Source organism: Sylvia atricapilla, chromosome 23, assembly GCF_009819655.1.
Source record: "Sylvia atricapilla isolate bSylAtr1 chromosome 23, bSylAtr1.pri, whole genome shotgun sequence".
Taxonomy (NCBI): Eukaryota; Metazoa; Chordata; class Aves; order Passeriformes; family Sylviidae; genus Sylvia; species Sylvia atricapilla.
In genome coordinates, this window is record NC_089162.1 from 5,585,429 (window position 1) to 5,604,361 (window position 18,933).

An 18,933-nucleotide genomic window follows, 5' to 3' on the forward strand; every position below is an offset into this window, starting at 1 on the left:
AAGGAGCAGAAGGCTTGAGGGAAAATCAGACTCCTCACTCAGGGACTGGGAAGGGTTTGAGGGCTCACAGTGGGGTGTGGGCAGTGGTTTCATTACACAACCTGAACCAGCAGCAGCCACCCACAGGGGCTCAGGGCCACCAGTTCCAGTGCCAGGTGCTCCCTGAGCCGGCTCCAAGGAGCCTCCTTTGCTTTGGAGCAGCACAGTCTGGGATCCATCCCACTGCCCTCAGCCCTTGGGTGCGGGCTGTGCTCGGCTGTCCATCCATCCCCTGCTCCAGAAAGGCCCCTCAGAGGCTGGGGGGACATGCAGGGGGTCCCCAAGGTGTCCCTGGGTGCAGGCAGTGCCTTGCCCTCCTTGTTGGAATGCAGCGAGAAGCTTCCCTGGCCCGATGGGGCTATTTTGGTCCAGCTTTTTTATCACACACTCCTCCCTTTGGAAGCCACCCAGCTGGAGCCTTGCAGCCTTCACTCGGAGAGGCAGCGAGGGCTGGGAAGGAAGGAGGGAAGGGAAGGAAGGAGGGAAGGAGGAAGGTGCCCATCCTGCAGACTCCATGGCCGCCCGCACTGTGCCCCACGCCTACCCCATGAGCTCCGAGTACGAGTTCGCCAACCCCAGCAAGATCTACGACCAGAACTTTGGAGAAGGTAGGGAAGGGGGTGGGATCCTCCCCTCTGCTGCAGGAGGGATGGTGGGATTCCCTCGGGGGAGCTTGAGCTCCAGACAGGGGGAAGCTGGACATGAGGAGTTTGGAGTGCAGGAGCCTGGATCAAATCAGGGAATAGCCAGGGGGAAAACAGGGAATAACAAGCGAATAGCCAGGGAATATCCAGGGGAAAACTAGGGAATATCCAAGGAACATCTAGGGAATAATGAGGGAATAGCCAGGGAATAGTCAGGGAATAGCCAGGGGAAAACCAGGGAATAACAGGGAATAGCCAGGGAATATACAGGGAAAAATCAGGGAATGACGAGAGAATAGCTAGGGAAAAACCAGGGAATATCCAAGGAATATCCGGGGAATAATGAGGGAATAATCATGGAATATCCAAGGAATAACCAGGGAAAAACCATGGAAAAAACATGGAAAAACCAGGGAATAACCATGGAAAAACCATGGAAAAATCAGGGAATAAGCAGGGACTAGCCAGGGTCCCTCTCTCTTCATGTCCACTTCTCCATCCATGCCCACTGCCGCCTGTCCCGTCCCTCCCTCATGCCAGCCATGCTCTGGCATTCATGCACATGCTGTGAAAACATGGATCGAAATCTCTCAGGGGAGGGGAGGAAAAGCTTTTCCAGCCGGGGGGGACGTGCAGAAAAGCTGAGCTGGGGCGTTCAGCACAAAGCTGGGCAGTGGCCGGCCGAGGGGAAGGAATGTGGGCAGCAGCAGAACCATTCAGCACCAGCACAACAGCGTGAAAAGGCAAAAAGCTCCAAGGAAAGCCCTCTGGACAATGGCACACAAAAGGCCTTTAGTTCCTCAGGGCGGTTTCTGCAGCATCAGCAGTTTCCATGCCCATTGCTGGCTGCGGGCTCTGCTCTGCGCAGCTCCCCGAGCACCCACCGGGCCCCAACATGTGAAGCTGGATGCCAGCCCTGGGGCACACGGAGCCTGGCAGGGATGTGGCTCTGGGTGTGTTTTGGGCACACGAAGGTGGCAGCTGTGGCAGGCTCCACCCTCGCTGCGCTGATGTGGCAATGCCAAGGTGTCCTCCGGGTCCCAAACCCCTCCTGTGTGCTGCTCGGCATCAGTGTGACCAACCAACACGATCCAAATTTATTTTTCACGTTAAACTATGGTTATAGATCCTGTAGATTGTTTTTCGTGCATCAGCTCATCGGCCAGCTCGCCTTGTCCATGAGGCAGTACTCATCCCTTAGGGAATTGGGTTGGCTGCAGCTCACAGCCTTCAGGGCCTCCTTCATCTTATTCTTCTTGTCTTGGTTTCTTGGTTTTCTTGGTTTCTTGGTTTTCTTGTTTCTCAGGGTCTTCTTCTTATTTTCTTCTTAATTTTTTTCTTACTTAGCCCCATTTTTCTCAGTAACCCTGATGGATTCCTGAGGGTTCTGATAACGTAACTGCAGGTGGTTTGATAAGATCGCTCACAAACAGTTTGGCTGGAGCATCAGAACGGCCTGTTGGGGTAGACACACCGCTCCAACCCCGGAATTCCCAAAACCCCTTTCCAAAAAAACCCCTCACCGAGTCTCCTTTGCAGGCGTGTCCCCGTCGGAGATTCTAGCCCCTGCTCTGTACCACGGCTACTACATCCGACCCCGCCTCAACAAGCAGCTGGAGAGGGGCACCTCGGAGATCTGCCTGAACCAGCACAAGTTCCAGGTGTTCCTGGACGTCTGCCAGTTCCTGCCCGACGAGCTCAGCGTGCGCACCGTGGACAACCTGCTGGAGGTGGCGGGGCAGCACCCGCAGAAGGCAGATCGCCACGGCTTCGTCTCCAGGGAGTTCACCAGGACCTACATCCTGCCCCTGGACGTGGACCCTTTGCTGGTCAAGGCCACCCTGTCCCACGATGGCATCCTGAGCATCGTGGCTCCGCGGACGGGCAAGGAGCTGAAGGCCAGAGTGAACGAGGTGAAGATAACGCAGCAGGAGCAGCCGGTGGGGAAAGAAGAACAGGCTGAGGAAGGGAATGAGAAGGAAAAATCCTAAAGGCTGAAGATCTGGGAAGGTGGGGAGGGGACAGGGGTGGGGAACCCGCAGTGCCAGGTCCCTGTTTGTCACCGTCAGTGAGCCTGAGGCAGCCACACTTCTGCTTCTCAAGGCTGATGGATGGGGAAAAACCCCAAAAAACAACAGACTTGGGGCTGGGAAAAAGAGTGGGACTGAAGTGTGAGTGTGAGTGAGTGTAATGCAAGTTTTCTCCTAGGTCAGCTCCCCGTGCAGGGAGCTCTGCTCTCACCCCGGGGTCACTGTACCCTCACCTGGGAGGCTGTGTCTCAGTGGACTGTGCTCTAGCCCAGAAGGGCACTGGGAACAGAGAAAAGGGGATCCCAGAGCTGCCTTCTGAGCTGGTGCTGGAGTACTGTGGCCGTGGGAGGTGGGTGTTGGTCTGTAAAAGTGCCAGCAGCAGTCAGGATGAGAGAGGAATAAATCTGCCTCTGCTCTTGTCGTGTTTGCCTCGGGTTGGTGTTGCTCCAGTGCAGCAGGAAGGATGGACAGTGCCCAGCTGTGGGAGTGGCACCAGTGGGGACATGGAGGGACTGTGGCCACCTCTGTGCTTCACTCTATCATTGTTTGACACGAGAGGAAGATGAGAGACTCCACAAATTTCAGCAGGCAAAGAGCACAGAGAAAAGGCTTTTATTGTCTAATTTTACTGCCTTTTATAAGGTGTTCCCACACAGACTGACCATGGTTGGGGTGAATAGGAACGACACCTCTCTGATCCCACTGGTTAAACCAGAGAAACAGCAAAACCCCAACTGGAGAAAGGCTGTTTGGAGAGAGGAGAGTTGTTGGCCAGGATTGTTTTAGAAGAAGCTTTCTTGAGAGATTTTTTCCTTGGGAAAATCCCTCAGGCCCAGAAATACCAGCCCCACATCACCCCCCTGGGCCAGCTGCTGGTTTAGGGAGCCCAGAGCGAAGTCACCTCAAGGACAAAAGGGTGAGGAGCCCTTAGAAGGTCCCTGAGCATCTCCAGACCTGCAGCTGGAACGAGCCCAAGTTAATAAATCCATTCCCAGCCGCAGCTCAGCCCTTCAGTCACGGGACACCCTTCACACACAGACCCCTGTGAGGGGCCCGAACCCCAAAATATCCCCAAAATATCTGCTCAGCCCCCACTGCCTGCCCTATGTGTGAAGGCAGGAGAGGCTGGATTTGGCCCCTTCACAGACACTGAGCAATGTCCCCGTGGTCCCGGGGTGGGGACAGGGATCGTGTGTGCTGCTGGCGCTGGCAGCTGCTGCCCCAGGGCTCAGCAGGTGACACTTGCCACCCTTGTGTCGTCAGGGCCCAGCCGGGCACACAAAATGCTGTGTCAGTGGCTAAATTCGGGGGTGCCTGGCGTGCCTGGGTGAGCACGGAGGGGAGAGGAGGCTCCAAAACCCTCGAGGATGTAAATTCCTCCTCTCCCTGGGGCTCTGCCTCCACCCCACCGTGGGGCCAGGAATGCCTGGGGACAGGGATGCCCCGCTCAGGAGCCTGCCCAGCACAGCCCTGGGGAGCTGCAACACAGACAGGAGGCTGATTTTTGTCCCCTGCCAGGAAATGTGGAACCCAGAGCAGAGCAGAGCTCTGCCCGGCTATTTTCAGCTCTTTTGTGTTCCGGATGAGGAGCAGCCCTGCCTGCCAGGCTCGGGGGGCACAGGGAGGGTGGCTGAGCCCAGAGCACAGCAGATAACCGCGGTGTCTGACCTGCTGAAGGGGAACCAGATAAAGTGTCGGAATTAAAAAGAAAAATCACCTTTACGACAGGCATTTTGTAAGTCATATTAATAACGACTCCAGGCGTAATTCTGGGACTTTCAGTCACCTGCATCCCACTCACCCAACCCCGGAGGGCTGAGCTGCTGAGCCCTGTGCTGAGGGCACAGCCCCGTGCGTGTGTGGGGGCTCATTTCCCTCTTCCCCCCGTCCTAAAAGTCTCCCAGACACGTTGTGGCAGCAGCTCTCAAAGGCTTCTCTCTGTCCCTGCTCTGTGACAAATGCTGCTGGAGCCTCTGCTCACGGTTGGGATGAACTCCTGTGGCTGGGGATGGCAAACACCTGAGCCTGGAGCTGGCCAGGGAGGGCACACATGGCACAGCCAGGGCACACATGGCACAGCCAGGACACACATGGCACAGTCAGGACACACATGGCACAGCCAGGATACACACATGGCACAGCCAGGACACACATGGCACAGCCAGGACACATGGCACAGCCAGGACACACATGGCACAGCCGGGACAGACATGGCACAGCCAGGACACATGGCACAGCCAGGACACACATGGCACAGCCAGGACACACACATGGCACAGCCAGGACACACATGGCACAGTCAGGACAGACATGGCACAGCCAAGACACACACATGGCACAGCCAGGACACAAATGGCACAGCCAGGACACAAATGGCACAGCCGGGACAGACATGGCACAGGAAGGACACATGGCACAGCCAGGGCACACATGGCACAGCCAGGACACACACATGGCACAGCCAGGACACACACATGGCACAGCACATCACCAGGACAGACATGGCACAGCCAAGACATATGGCACAGGCAGGACACAGGTGGCACGGGCAGCACCAGCAGGTGACACCTGTCCCTGCCCCGAGGGAGCCCTGAGGGCTGCCAACAGCACACGGCCGGGGCTGGGGCCGCGCTGGGAGACGATTCTGAGACAAAAGGAGCTCCCCAAACCCTGCGGGGCTCTGTCCCTCGTCTCTGACAGCCGATGCCAGCTCGGGGTGTGTCTGTACCACTGCTGTCCCCGTGCCGGAGGGACCGGGACACTGTGGCCGTAAAACCGCCCCGAATTAGAGGTGACGACACAATTCCGTGCCCTCCCCAGCTCTTCCCCACCCTGGTTTGGCTCTCCCGTCTTCATCCTCCCCGCTCGGGGCGCTTGTGCTGTGCGGGTGTCACAGCCCTGTCACACAGGACCGGGGCTGGCAGTGCCCGGGGGCGGGCAGGGCTGTCCCCGCCGTGTCCCCGCCGTGTCCCCGCAGTGTCCCCGCCGCTCCCATCGCCCAGACACAGCCTGGGGAGGGAATGCGGAGCGGCAGCCAAGCGCTCCCCGGCGCTGCCAATGTTTTTTTGACGCTTTTCTGTTTCTCTGGCGGAGCTCAAAGCGGCAGCTCCAGTGCCGGTGAGAGAGGCTGATGGGAACCGGCTCCCAGCCGGGCTTTTTTTCCCTTCCCCTCCTTCCCCACAAAGCGACAAAGCCCGAGTTATCCCAGAAATCAAAACAGACATTAAAACAACAGTGTCTGCGGCGAGCCCAGAGACACGGAGTCTGCAGCTTCCCAGGCTCCTGGGAACACCTGGATTCTGCAGCAGCCTGGGAACTCGGAGTCCCGGCTCCCTGCCCCAGTCTAATCCCAAATCCTGGGGCGTTTCTCCTGCTCAGAGCCGAGGAGCAGTGTCAGAGCAAGGCTCGGGCTCTGCAGGTCTCAGTGCAGCTCAGAATCCTTCTCCGTGTGCCACTCCTGGACAGGTCCAGGCTTTGCTGTGCCCTCGGGTGGGTGACAAAAGGGGCTGTGAACCTGGCTGAGGCTACACCTGGAGTGGGAACCAGCTCCTGCCACAGAAAGGTGAATTAATGCCCCCAAAAGATGAATTAATGCTCCCAAAAGGGGAATTAATGTCCCCAGAAAGGGGAATTAATGCCCCCATAAAGGGGAATTAATGCCCCCAAAAGGGGAATTAATGCCCCCAAAAGGGGAATTAATGCTCACCCCCTTGCTGGACACCCCTGGAGGGATCAGACTGCACAGAACCGGGGCTGAGTGCCGGGTCAGGGCTGGGGGGCAGATTTACTGCTCAAGAATGACATTAAAATCATCTTTCAGGGGGTTCTGGTCTCTTCGACCTGCCTGAGATTAGCTCTCAGGAATTACCTACTCCTTATGTCCAGGAATGACCAGGGCTCTGGTCACCTGCCGCTCTCCAGGGCACACCACTGATACAATTGTATCTGTGTGGCTTTAGGAAGAGAATGGATTCAGGAAGAGAGAGGATTTAGGAAGAGAGAGGATTCCCACTGTCCCCAGGCCGTGGGGCAGCAGCAGCAGAGCTCAGCTGGGGAAAGAACTCCAAGAGATCTGCTCACCCCCAGGTGATGCCACAGGACACACACATGGCACAGCCGGGACACGTGTCACACCAGGTGATGCCACAGGTGCCACACAGGTGATGCCACACGTTTCTCCTGGTGGTGCAAGGACAGGAACAGGAGCTCCCACCCTGGGGCTTCTCCCTTTGTCTGCTCTGTCCCCTTCTGCATCCCCGCCCGGGGGACAGGGCACAGCACAGGGACAGAACACAGCACAGGGCACAGCGCAGGGACAGGGCACAGGGACAGGGCACAGGGACAGGGCACAGGGCACAGCACAGGGACAGAACACAGCACAGGGACAGGGCACAGGGAGGGACAGGGCACAACATAGGGACAGAACACAGCACAGGGACAGAACACAGCACAGGGCACAGCGCAGGGACAGAACACAGCACAGGGACAGGGCACAGGGACAGACAGGGACAGAACACAGCACAGGGACAGGGCACAGCACAGGGACAGGGCACACAGGAGGGACAGAACACAGCACAGGGACAGCCGCAGCCCGGTGGCCAGCCGCACGTTTCCCCGCAGGGACACGGGCAGAGGCGGCCCTGAAGCCGCGGGAAGGGAACGGGGACCAGCTCCGGTAGATGGCACACGGGACCAAACGCCGCCAAAGCCGGCGCTGGCAGACACTCCCCGAGCGGGCAGGGCCGGGCAGGAAGCAGGAAACAGGAGACGGGGCCGGGCACAGAAGGCTCGGGCTCCGCGGGGGACAGCGACAGCGACATGGGCAACCTGTGCGGCTGCGGCCGGCGCTGGTGAGTGCGGGGCGGGCACGGCGCGGCTCCCGCGGGGCCGGGGACATCGGAGCCTTGTGCCCGGCCGGCCCAGGCTCTGAGAGCTGCACCTGGCCGGGCAGGGACAGGTGAGCACGGGGACAGGTCACTGGGACACGGCACGATGGGGACAAGGAGGGCTTTTTGGTCACAGCTCAGCCCGGACAGTTTGGGAGGTGAAGATGGGAAGGAGCTGGTGGAAATCGCTGTTCTCATGTCGGCGCTGCCTGGCCAGGCAGACACCTCAAAGGTGTCCCTTTGAGGGGTCCCAATCACCCTTTGAGGGGTTCCTGAGTCCCCTTGAGAAGTCCCTGTGTCCCTTCGAGGGGTCCCTGTGTCCCTTCGAGGGGTCCCTGTGTCCCTTTGTGGAGTCCCTGAGTCCCTTTGATGGGTCCCTGTTTCCCTTTGCGTGGTCTCTATGTCCTTTTGAGGGTCCCTGTATCTCTTTGAGGAGTCCCTATGTCCCTTTGAGTGTCCCTATGTCCCTTTGATGGGTCCCTGGGTCCCTTTAAAGGGTCCTTGTGTCCCTTTGCGGGGTCCCTGTGTCCCTTTGCGGGGTCCCTGAGTCCCTTTAAGTGGTTCCTATGTCCCTTTGACGGGTCCCTGGGTCCCTTTGAGTGTCCCTGTGTCCCTTTAAGTGTCCCTGGGTGCCTTTGCTGGCTGAGCCAGCCCGCCCTGCCCTCACCACTGCAGCCCCTGTCCCTGCCTGCGCCTGTCGGGGGCTGATTTATGCTGGGGAAATCCTGGGCGCGTTGTTGGGATGCTGTGGCTCCTTCCCCCTGCGCGGGAGGGTGACACTGTGACGATCCCTGCTGGCTCCTGCGCCTCCCGCTCGCGGGGAAAGGGCATCCCCCGCTGCCAGGCTGGAATATTTTACACCTCTGGGCTGGAGTATTTTCCTCTCTGCGAGGGGAAGAGCCATAAATATCAGATAAAGCGCTGAGGACGTTCTCCTTCCGAGAAGTTTGTTGAAAGTGAGAGAAATTCATCCAGTTTTTAATAATTCCGAGAGGGCACAGCATCACCTAGTGGAGGAAGGCTCAGAGCTGAGGACGCCGAGGTTCTTCCAAGCCCTGAGCCTTGAGGAGTTCGGGATTTAGGAACAGGAGATGGAGGTGGAAGGCTGGTGACCCACCCAGACTCCCAGTTTTCATTTCCTCTGCCCCGTGGCAGAGGGTAAATGAGGCACGCAGGGCATGAGCAGGCGAGGCTCGGTCAGGGCTGCCTGGGGCACGGTCTGAGGGCTCGAAAGAAAAGCTGTCACAGCCGATTTATTCTGTCTGGGGAGTTATTGGTGAAGGGATTGTGCCCCCGGGTCTGGGCAGGGCCCAGGCTCTCCCCATGGAAGTGGCACCAAAATGTGCCCAGAGAGGGAGAGATGCCCAAAGCCAGCCCCCAGGATTGTGTGGGGCAGGAATGGGGATTGTGTGGGGCAGGAATGAGGGTTGTGTGGGGCAGGAATGAGGATTCTGTAGGGCAGGGATCAGGATTGTGTGGGGCAGGAATGAGGACTGTATAAGGCAGGAATGAGGGTTATGTGGGGCAGGAATGAGGGTTGTGTGGGGCAGGAATGGGGATTGTGTGGGGCAGGAATGAGGGTTGTGTGGGGCAGGAATGAGGACTGTATAAGGCAGGAATGAGGGTTGTGTGGGGCAGGAATGAGGGTTGTGTGGGGCAGGAATTGGGATTGTGTGGGGCAGGAATGAGGGTTGTGTAGGGCAGGGATCAGGATTGTGTGGGGCAGGAATCAGGACTGTATAAAGCAGCAATGAGGGTTGTGTGGGGCAGGAATGAGGGTTATGTGGGGCAGGAATTGAGATTGTGTAGGGCAGGAATGAGGGTTGTGTGGGGCAGGAATGAGGATTCTGTAGGGCAGGGATCAGGATTGTGTGGGGCAGGAATCAGGACTGTATAAGGCAGGAATGAGGGTTGTGTGGGGCAGGAATGAGGATTGTGTGGGGCAGCAATGAGGGTTGTGTGGGGCAGCAATGAGGGTTGTGTGGGGCAGCAGTGGGGATGTGCTGGCCTCGGGCAGAGGGCAGCAGCAGTGTGGAGCAGGGCAGTTCTCTCAGGCTGGCAGCTCCCACACGTCTGACCCGCTTTGGAGGGCAGGGGAGAGGTTTCCCTGCTCCCATTTCCCGGGCCACACGTGTCCCCATCCCCGGGGAGCTGCCGGGCTGTGATTGCCCCACAGACAGGAATAGCTGCAGCCCACACCCTGCACTGCTCCCTGCACACAGGGAGGCAGCCAGGGATGGGTCTGCGGGCACAGAGGGGACAGACCCTGCTGCTGCTGCCTCTGGAGGTGCTGCTCTGCTGGAATCCTGCAGCTCTGAGTGCTGGGAGAGAGAGAAACTCCTGTAAAAGTGAGATCCTGCAGCTCTGAGTGCTGGGAGAGAGAGAAACTCCTCTAAAGGTGAAATCCTGCAGCTCTGAGTGCTGGGAGACAGGGAAACTCCTCAAAAAGTGCTGCTTTGGTGAGATCCTGCAGCTCTGAGTGCTGGGAGAGAGAGAAACTCCTCTAAAGGTGAAATCCTGCAGCTCTGAGTGCTGGGAGACAGGGAAACTCCTCAAAAAGTGCTGCTTTGGTGAGATCCTGCAGCTCTGAGTGCTGGGAGAGAGAGAAACTCCTCTAAAGGTGAAATCTTGCAGCTCTGAGTGCTGGGAGACAGGGAAACTCCTCTGAAGGTGAAATCCTGCAGCTCTGAGTGCTGGGAGACAGGGAAACTCCTCTAAAGGTGAAATCCTGCAGCTCTGAGTGCTGGGAGAGAGGGAAGTGCTCTGGCACACAAACCTGGGCGAGGAGACGCTGCAGACAGGGCAGGAGGAGGCTGAGAGCCCCACCAAGGGGTGCTGCTGTGATTTAACCCCCCAAATTCCCAGAGAGAACCCCCAGGTTTTGCCTGTGGAGGTGCCCCTGCGGAGCCTTGGCCAGAGCTGCCTTTAAGCCGGGCCTGGTTAATCATTACTGGCCATTCCTGAGCTCCGTGCCGCATTCCTGGGGGTTTTTGTTTTCCCGATGGAGTGCCAGGGCACGGCTGCACAGCCCGAGGAGCTGGCACAGCCCGTGGAGGTGGCACAGCCCTGCCTGGGGCTCTGTCCCCTGCCTGGGGCACTGTCACTGCCTGGGGCACTGTCCCTGCCTGGGGCTCTGTCACAGCCCTGCCTGGGGCACTGTCCCTGCCTATGGCTCTGTCACTGCCTGGGGCACTGTCCCTGCCTGGGGCACTGTCACAGCCTGGGGCACTGTCACAGCCTGGGGCACTGTCCCTGCCTGGGGCACTGTCACTGCCTGGGGCTCTGTCACAGCCTGGAGCACTGTCCCCTGCCTAGGGCACTGTCCCCTGCCTGGGGCACTGTCCCCTGCCTGGGGCACTGTCCCTGCCTGGGGCACTGTCCCCTGCCTGGGGCTCTGTCCCCTGCCTGGAGCACTGTCCCCTGCCTGGGGCACTGTCCCTGCCTGGGGCACTGTCCCTGCCTGGGGCACTGTCCCCTGCCTGGGGCACTGTCCCCTGCCTGGGGCTCTGTCACAGCCTGGGGCACTGTCCCTGCCTGGGGCACTGTCCCTGCCTATGGCACTGTCCCTCCCTGGGGCACTGTCCCTGCCTGGGGCACTGTCACAGCCCTGCCTGGGGCACTGTCCCTGCCTGGGGCACTGTCCCCTGCCTATGGCACTGTCCCTCCCTGGGGCACTGTCCCTCCCTGGGGCACTGTCCCCTGCCTATGGCACTGTCCCCTGCCTGGGGCACTGTCCCTGCCTGGGGCACTGTCACAGCCTGGGGCTCTGTCCCTGCCCTGCCTGGGGCACTGTCCCTGCCTGGGGCACTGTCCCCTGCCTGGGGCACTGTCCCTGCCTGGGGCACTGTCCCTGCCTATGGCACTGTCCCTCCCTGGGGCACTGTCACTGCCTGGGGCACTGTCCCCTGCCTGGGGCACTGTCACAGCCTGGGGCACTGTCACAGCCTGGGGCACTGTCCCCTCCCTGGGGCACTGTCCCTGCCTATGGCATTGTCCCTGCCTGGGGCACTGTCCCTGCCTGGGGCACTGTCACAGCCTGGGGCACTGTCACTGCCTGGGGCACTGTCCCTCCCTGGGGCACTGTCACTGCCTGGGGCACTGTCACAGCCTGGGGCACTGTCCCCTGCCTGGGGCACTGTCACAGCCTGGGGCACTGTCACTGCCTGGGGCACTGTCACAGCCTGGGGCACTGTCCCCTGCCTGGGGCACTGTCCCTGCCCTGCCTGGGGCACTGTCACAGCCTGGGGCACTGTCACTGCCTGGGGCACTGTCCCTCCCTGGGGCACTGTCACAGCCTGGGGCACTGTCACTGCCTGGGGCACTGTCCCCTGCCTGGGGCACTGTCACTGCCTGGGGCACTGTCACAGCCTGGGGCACTGTCCCCTGCCTGGGGCACTGTCCCTGCCTGGCAAAGGCACACACAGCATTCCCTGGAGCCCCAGCGCTGAGCCTGGAGCTCTGCCTGTCCCCTTGGAGCTGCCTGTCCCCTCAGCTGTGTGCAGGAGGGGACACACAAGGGTTGCCACCTGCTCCCCAGCCCCCTGAGGGTGACATTTCCTCCGTGCATCTGTCCCCAAAAGGGACACGAGTCCCCTGTGCCAGGTCCAGCCTGCAGGAGCTCGGCCCCAGGCTCTGTTCTTCCAGCTGGGGTGGGTTTGGCTCCTGCCCTCTCCTGGAGCAGATTTTGCCTCTCTCTGGGCACACAGGTACAGCTGAGGGGAGGGTTTGGCTGGGCTCGCAGCGAGGGCAGAGCTGGTTTGGTTTGGTTCTGCTCCAAGAGGCAAAGTGAGAACGGGACAAGTGTCTGAAACCTTCAGGCAGACAGCTGCTGCCTGGGCCAGGGGGCCAAGGCACAGGGAGTGGGGCTGGCACAGCAGCTGACCCCAAAAAATGGGGCTGGGGCCAGCTGGGGGGGTCTGAGGGGCATCCTGAGCCCTGTGCCCTGGAGCTGGGCTCTGGAAATGGAGCTGCAGAGCTCCAGAGAGGAGTTGTGGTTTTACACCACAGGGACACAGACTCTGAGATTCAGAAGGCTGAAAATGGCTCCTTGATTTTCGGGCTGTTTCTCCCTTTTATACCATTTCACACAGCCCAATCTGATTGGTGACACAGAGACAAACCTCTTCACTGCCGTTGGTCAGAGCAGAGGGACATCAAGAAGAAATCCCTCCTGGGGAAAAGAAATGAAAATATAGGCACAGTTCACAAAAATCACTCCACTGTTTACAGAGAATTCCCTAAAACATTTTCAGAAAACCAAAACCCCTCAGGCACGGAACCAGGGCTCCACTGGTTTATACTTTTATATTATTTTATACTATTATCTCCCTTTTATACCATTTCACACAGCCCAATGTGATTGGTGACACAGAGACAAACCTCTTCACTGCCATTGGTCAGAGCAGAGGGACATCAAGAAGTCCCTCCTGGGGAAAGGAATGAATAACAAAGTTACAGCTACAAAAACATTTCTCCTGTTGACAGAAAATTCCCTGGGAAAAGGATTTCAGAAAACCAAACCACCTCAGGCAGGGAAGTTCTCCTTGCTGGGGATGCTGCTGGGACAGGAGGGTGGGCAGGGAGAGCTGGGGCTGGCTCTGGGGTGAGCTCTGGGTGTGTCCCACAAGGAGGAAAGTCATCCTCACACCTCCCCTTTGGACATTTCCCCTGCTGGAGTCACTCGGTGGGTGTGTCACACTGTTTGGGTGTGGCTCTCTGCTGGCTCTCCCTGGGCCTGTCCTGTGGTCCCCAGGGGTGCTTTGGGATGCTGGTTTGGGGATTTTCAGGGTTTGGGGTTTGATGTGAAATCTCTCTGATTTCAGGAGGTGCCCTTCGCTTTTCAAAAGGAAGAAAGAGAAGCAAGGTAAGGATGTGTGGCAATGCTTTGGAGGTGACACAGGGAGGTGACACCAGTGCCTCAGCCTGAGGTCCCCTCCCACACTCCTTCTGTACTTCACCTTCCTCAGCAGGAATTCGAGGCAGCATTTCTTTCAATTTTAAAGCAAGGAGGGTGATGAGCCACGGCGTTTGGCCAGGGGAGAGGAGAACTTTAGCCTTTAAAATAACCACGTCCCACCCCAAAACACACCCAAGTGCTCTCCAGCTGCATCCTCCTCCTGCAGGAGCCGCACACTCTGTCTGACAGAGTAAAGTGCACTCCTCAAGCCCTGTCCTGTGGTCTTTGGACTCTGCTGGGCAAAACATGTTTGCCAGGCAGCAGAGGGAATAACCAAGTTAAAAGTGGCTCTGACTCCTCGAGGGCTGACAAGGAGCTCTCTGTGCTGTGGCTGTGGCTCCTGCCAAGAGCTCTGCTGTCCACAGCCTGCTGGCACCCTGAGGAACCTTATTTTTCCCCAAAGAAACAAGCCCAGGCTTTCTTCTTGCAGGCATCAGGGCTGAGCGAACCAGATGAGGTGGAAATGTGATTTGTGCCCAGTGGGCAGAGCCCACGGGCCAACACGGCGTTGCTGCGTGCCCGGTTTTTATTTTCCCAAAATAAAGTGTTTTAAGCTGACCTCCTGGTGTTTCTTTTGCAGGGGCTAATGTGAGGCAAGAGACTCAGCAGCAGCAGCCTGGCAGGAAGGTAAATAACTTGCCAGAGGGATTTTTTTGTCCTAAGTGTGTGTTGAGGAGACAGAGCTGCCCTGGGCTCTGCGGGCTGGGAGGACACGGGGCAGAACTGAGAGCCACAAATCCTCTCATCCTGCAGCCTCTGAAGTGCCCATGGCTTGTTTATCCACACTTTTTTTTTTTTTTTCCTGCCCCTAAAGTGAAGTAGGAGAATCCCAGAATACAGAATCCCAGAATCCCAAAATACAGAAGCCCAGAATTCCAGAATACAGAATGACAGAATCCCAGAATCACTGAGTTGGAAGAGACCTCCAAGACCATCGAGTCCAACCCAACCCCGACACCTCAACTAAACCCTGGCCCCACATCCAGTCTGTCCTTAAACCCATCCAGGGGTGGTGACTCCACCACTCCCAGAGCAGACTTTATCCCTATTCCAATACTTTATCACCCTTTCTATAAAAAACCTTTTCCTGATATCCAACCTGTATTTCCCTCGGTGCAGCTTGAGGCTGTGTGCTCTTTTTCTGTCAGTGCTGCCTGCAGAAGGAGCCCAGCCCCACCTGAGCACAGGCACCTCTCAGGGAGTTGTAGAGAGTGATCAGGTCACCCCTGAGTGTCCTTTTCTCCAGGCTGACCACCCCCAGCTCCCTGAATCCCACAGCTTGGTTTATTTTGGGGTTTTTTTTCCCCCCCAAAAAAGGTCCCCACGTATGAGGACGTCCCGGATGTCCCTGTGTACGCCACGGTGAGGCAGCCCAAGGCTGTGCAGCAGGAGGAGAACATCCACTACGCCGACATCCAGGTGTTCTCCAAGGCTCCCGAGCGCTCGGCGGCCCAGGTGAAGAACCTGCAGCTGCAGAACGCCACCGAGTACGCCACCCTCAACTTCCCCAGGGCCAGGCTGAAGTATGACAGCAAAAACGGGACCTTGGTGTAAAAGGCTGGAGTGGCCTCGGCCTCCTCCTTCAGCGGGAGAAGGAGTTCCCAGCTGTAGGTGCAGGGAGAGCTCATGGACGCGTCTGGGGGATTGGAGAGGCTGCGGCTCCCACTCCAGACATTCCCACTGAGGAGGTTCCCGCCGGATTCTGCTGGGAAAAAGCATCTCCTCCTCTCTGAGGAGCTGCCCCTGGAGCTGGCAGCCCGTCTCCTGCCGGTTCTGTGGGGTGCTGCTGGGCTGGGGAAGGCTCGGGGGCCGCAGGGAGGAAATCCAACCCGATCCTCTGCGGTGGCACTGCTCCAGCCGAGCGCTGCCTTTGGGAATTCAGGGATTCAGGGCTCCCAGATTTCAACCTTGGTTATTTTAAACTAAAAGGAGGTTTTGGAGCAGGGTTTCGTGCCAGTGTTAAAGCTCTGAGTGTACAGAGTGACCCGTGGGTGGTGCTGAGGGGACAGGAGACCTTCAGCAGGATCTGTCTCCTTCCAGCAGCTGCCCGGTCCTGTGTGCATCCCCTTCCCCCATAACCAGTGTTCTCCAGCTCCTGGCAGCCAGAAATGCAGGATGAGGAGGGCACAGAACCATTTCTGTCACTGGGATGCTCAGAGGTGCATCCTCACTCCTCTGTGCAAACTTCCTGGCTCTGACTGGAACGAAGCAAGGGAAATTTGGCAATTTAGCTGCAAATCCGCCTGTACTTAGGGCAGTTCTCAGAGTCCAGCAGCTGCCTGGGACACTGGGAATGAATCCTGGGCAGCCTCAGAGAGGACTCGGACTTTGCCTCCACTTTCCCCTGGTTTTGCGCTGCCAGCCCTGGCTGTAAAGGCCGGTGACACAGAGCACACACACTTTGGGTTATCAGCTCCACCTCTGAGAACCCGCTCCTGGATTTCCAACAGCGTCAATAACTCACTGCGGCAGTGCCCAAAGGGTTTCTGTCACCGGGCAGCCCTGGGGCTCCCCAGACACCATCTGCAGGCACTAACCCAGCCCTGGCACCTCCTGCTCCTCCGCCGTGGCTGCAGGGCTCGTTTTGGGGTCTTTAGAAATGGTGCCTTCTATAAACACACGGAGCTCTGTGTTTTATAACTCAGCCAGCCGAGTTCCCTTCTGGGAAGCACCGAGGAGTTCCTGCTGCTGGTGAGAAGTGAAGCTGCTCCGGGCTCTGCGCGCCGAGGTGCGAGTGTTTGAGGACCAATCTTCCAGGTTTTCTACGTGTTTTCCTGAGTGCCCGAGCCCCTGGAATGGTTTTTTTATCTTTATCTCCCGTTCTTTGCGGGGCTCCCACATCGCCCTCGGGGCTGTTCTGGGGGCGCAGCTCATCCCGGAGACAATTCCCTGCTCCCACGGCGCTGGTTTTCCCTCCAGGCTTTCCAGGGGGAATTGTGGAAGCCGCGTGTTCTGCAACAGGGATTTTCCTGAAGGACTCAGGTTTGCAGTGAATGTTAAAATCCTCTGCGCTTTGCCGTGCGTGCCAAACGAGCGTCGGTGTGTCATTAAAGATGCAATATTTAGTTTGAAGCGATAAATCCGCACTTTGGCGAGGTTTTGAGGGGCTGGGGGGACACGTCGCAGGTCCCGCTCCCGGGGCTGGGCAAAGGCTTCTCTGAGCTGGCTCCGATCCCGATCCCGATCCCGATCCCGATCCCGGCCCCCAGCCCGGGGCGGGGCCAGCTCCATCCCGCCCCCGTTCCCACGGCAACCGGGGACGCGCTCCGGGAGCAGGTATGGCCGGAGTGCGGGTCCCGGTGCTCATCCCACTCCATCCCATCCCACCCCATCCCATCCCACCCCATTCCATCCCACTCTATCCCATCCCATCCATCCCATCTCACCCGATCCCACCCCATCCCATCCCACCCCATCCCATCCCATCCCACCCCATCCCTCCCCATCCCATCCCACCTCGTCCCATTCCCATCCCATCCCATCCCACCCCATCCCATCCCATCCCACCCCATCCCATCCCACCCCATCCCACCCCATCCCCCCCATGGATCCCACCCCATCCCTCCCCACCCCATCCCATCCCACTCTGTGCCCCCCATGGATCCCATCCCATTCCCACAGGTTCAGGTCCTTGATGGATTTACTTTCCCCTCCCCAGGTTTGGGGCTGCCGGGCCCTTCCCCTGGCGCCGAGGTGACCCCAGCATGGGGACCCTGATGGACACGGTGCCCCGTCACCCCCCACAGCCTCCTGCACCCTCCGTGAGTGCCCAGCGGCCTTCTCCGTGTCCTTGCTGTCCCTTGGGGAATCCACGGGGACCTTGGGGCGGTGACACCGGGGCAGCCGTGGCTTTAGGCAGCTCTTTGGGTTACTGCTGCAGGCGCGGCCCCACAAACCCCACGGGTGAATCCCTGCTCCAGCCTCCCGTGGTTTTTATCCCCCTCCAACCACGATTTTAGTGACCAAGAGTGTGCAGGGACAAGGGTTGGGGTCATGCTGCGAGTGGCCAGGAGATGGCAATGCCACCAACAGGACTGCCACCACCGCGGGCTGGGAGGTCACTGACCCTGGGGACATCCTTTGGGATATCCTTACCCTGGTGATGATTCCTTTGGGGAAATTCAGGGACAGTTCTGAAGCATCATTCCAGTTGGTGATGAAGTTTCTGGCAAAAGCAGCGTTGAAAGGCACCTTTGGGGTAAAACCGGCAGGAAAACACAAAACTGCCACGAGCAGCTGGGATTGGCAGCCTGAAACACAGAGAGGAAATCAGAATTAAATTTTTTATAAGTTATTTTCGGCTCACAAACCCACCCCAGCCCCATTTGTGCCCCCTGAAATGGGCAGAAGGGTGGCTCAGCACGTCCAGCCTGCGTCCTATTCTGGCGTTCAGACAGAGATAAGAAACCTCCTGCAGAAGCAAATCTTTGATGAGCAAACCCCTGAGCAGGACTGGACCCGAGCCTGGCAGGGAAAAGGAGAATGTCCGGAACATTTGGAACATTTTGCCTTTGCTGTGCTGGTGTTGGGGCTCTGCGGGAGGGAAAGGGGAGGAAAGGGAGCCCCTGGATCCCAAACTTCAGTCCCAGCTCTTCTTGGCTGACCCAAAAATGTCAGCACCCTTCCCTGTTCTAATATAAATCCTCTAAAAATATTAAAATTCAGGTGGTAAATATATATATATATTGTAATAATTATAAATACATGTGATAATTATCAGTCAAGGATGAAAGGGAGCCCCTGGATCCCAAACTTCAGTCCCAGCTCTTCTTGACCAACCCAAAAACCTCAGCACCCTTCCCTGTTCTGTTTCAAATCCTCTAAAAATATTAAAAATCAGGTGGTAAATATATATATATATTGTAATAATTATAAATACATGTGATAGTTATCAGTCAAGGATGAAAGGGAGCCCCTGAATCCCAAACTTCAGTCCCAGCTCTTCTTGGCTGACCCAAAAACCTCAGCACCCTTCCCTGTTCTAATATAAATCCTCTAAAATGTTAAAAATCAGGTGGTAAATATACATAATGTAATAAATATAAATGCATGTGATAAATTACCAGTCAAGGAGAGCATTTTAAACTCCACAGTGGAAGCCCAGAGTGTGTTTTGTTGCTTTTCCCCTCAAAAATCAGGTCACTTTTTTATCTCCTGGGAGAACCACTCGGTTTCCCCACAACATTTTATTGGAATTGCGCCGGCATGAGCTACTCAATTGCATTTAAAATAATAAAAAAGGAGGTTAAATATTTATTTCGTGGCATTTTGAAGCTCAGAAGTCAGCGGCATCAGGGCTCCAAGCCCCCAGCAGCTCCAGCTTACAAGGCTTTGTGCAAAGCCTCGCTGTAATCTGTTGTTTTGCTTAACAGATGTGG

General features: G+C 57.6%; 2 protein-coding genes across 2 annotated transcripts; both read left to right on the forward strand.

The window, feature by feature from the left end:
* Positions 1-447: 447 nt before the first annotated feature.
* HSPB2 (heat shock protein family B (small) member 2) lies at positions 448-3,133 on the forward strand. Its single transcript, XM_066334778.1, has 2 exons — positions 448-647; positions 2,223-3,133. The coding sequence occupies exons 1-2, from the start codon at positions 554-556 to the stop codon at positions 2,672-2,674; spliced, it is 546 nt and encodes a 181-aa protein (XP_066190875.1). The 5' UTR covers positions 448-553; the 3' UTR covers positions 2,675-3,133.
* A 4,398-nt stretch (positions 3,134-7,531) lies between these two features.
* C23H11orf52 (chromosome 23 C11orf52 homolog) lies at positions 7,532-15,164 on the forward strand. Its single transcript, XM_066334637.1, has 4 exons — positions 7,532-7,563; positions 13,422-13,462; positions 14,136-14,182; positions 14,873-15,164. Exons 1-4 carry the CDS (start codon positions 7,532-7,534, stop codon positions 15,107-15,109), a joined length of 357 nt encoding a protein of 118 aa, XP_066190734.1. The 3' UTR covers positions 15,110-15,164.
* The last annotated feature ends 3,769 nt before the right edge of the window (positions 15,165-18,933 follow it).

What these genes read in the sequence shown, in the direction of transcription:
- HSPB2 (XM_066334778.1), top strand. Translation starts at nt 554, where the DNA reads ATGGCCGCCCGCACTGTGCCCCACGCCTACCCCATGAGCTCCGAGTAC. An exon ending in CGACCAGAACTTTGGAGAAG is followed by an intron (nt 648 to 2,222) that starts GTAGGGAAGGGG and finishes TCTCCTTTGCAG; the next exon opens with GCGTGTCCCCGTCGGAGATT.
- C23H11orf52 (XM_066334637.1), top strand. Translation starts at nt 7,532, where the DNA reads ATGGGCAACCTGTGCGGCTGCGGCCGGCGCTG. An exon ending in TGCGGCTGCGGCCGGCGCTG is followed by an intron (nt 7,564 to 13,421) that starts GTGAGTGCGGGG and finishes CTCTGATTTCAG; the next exon opens with GAGGTGCCCTTCGCTTTTCA. An exon ending in AGCAGCAGCCTGGCAGGAAG is followed by an intron (nt 14,183 to 14,872) that starts GTAAATAACTTG and finishes CCCCCAAAAAAG; the next exon opens with GTCCCCACGTATGAGGACGT.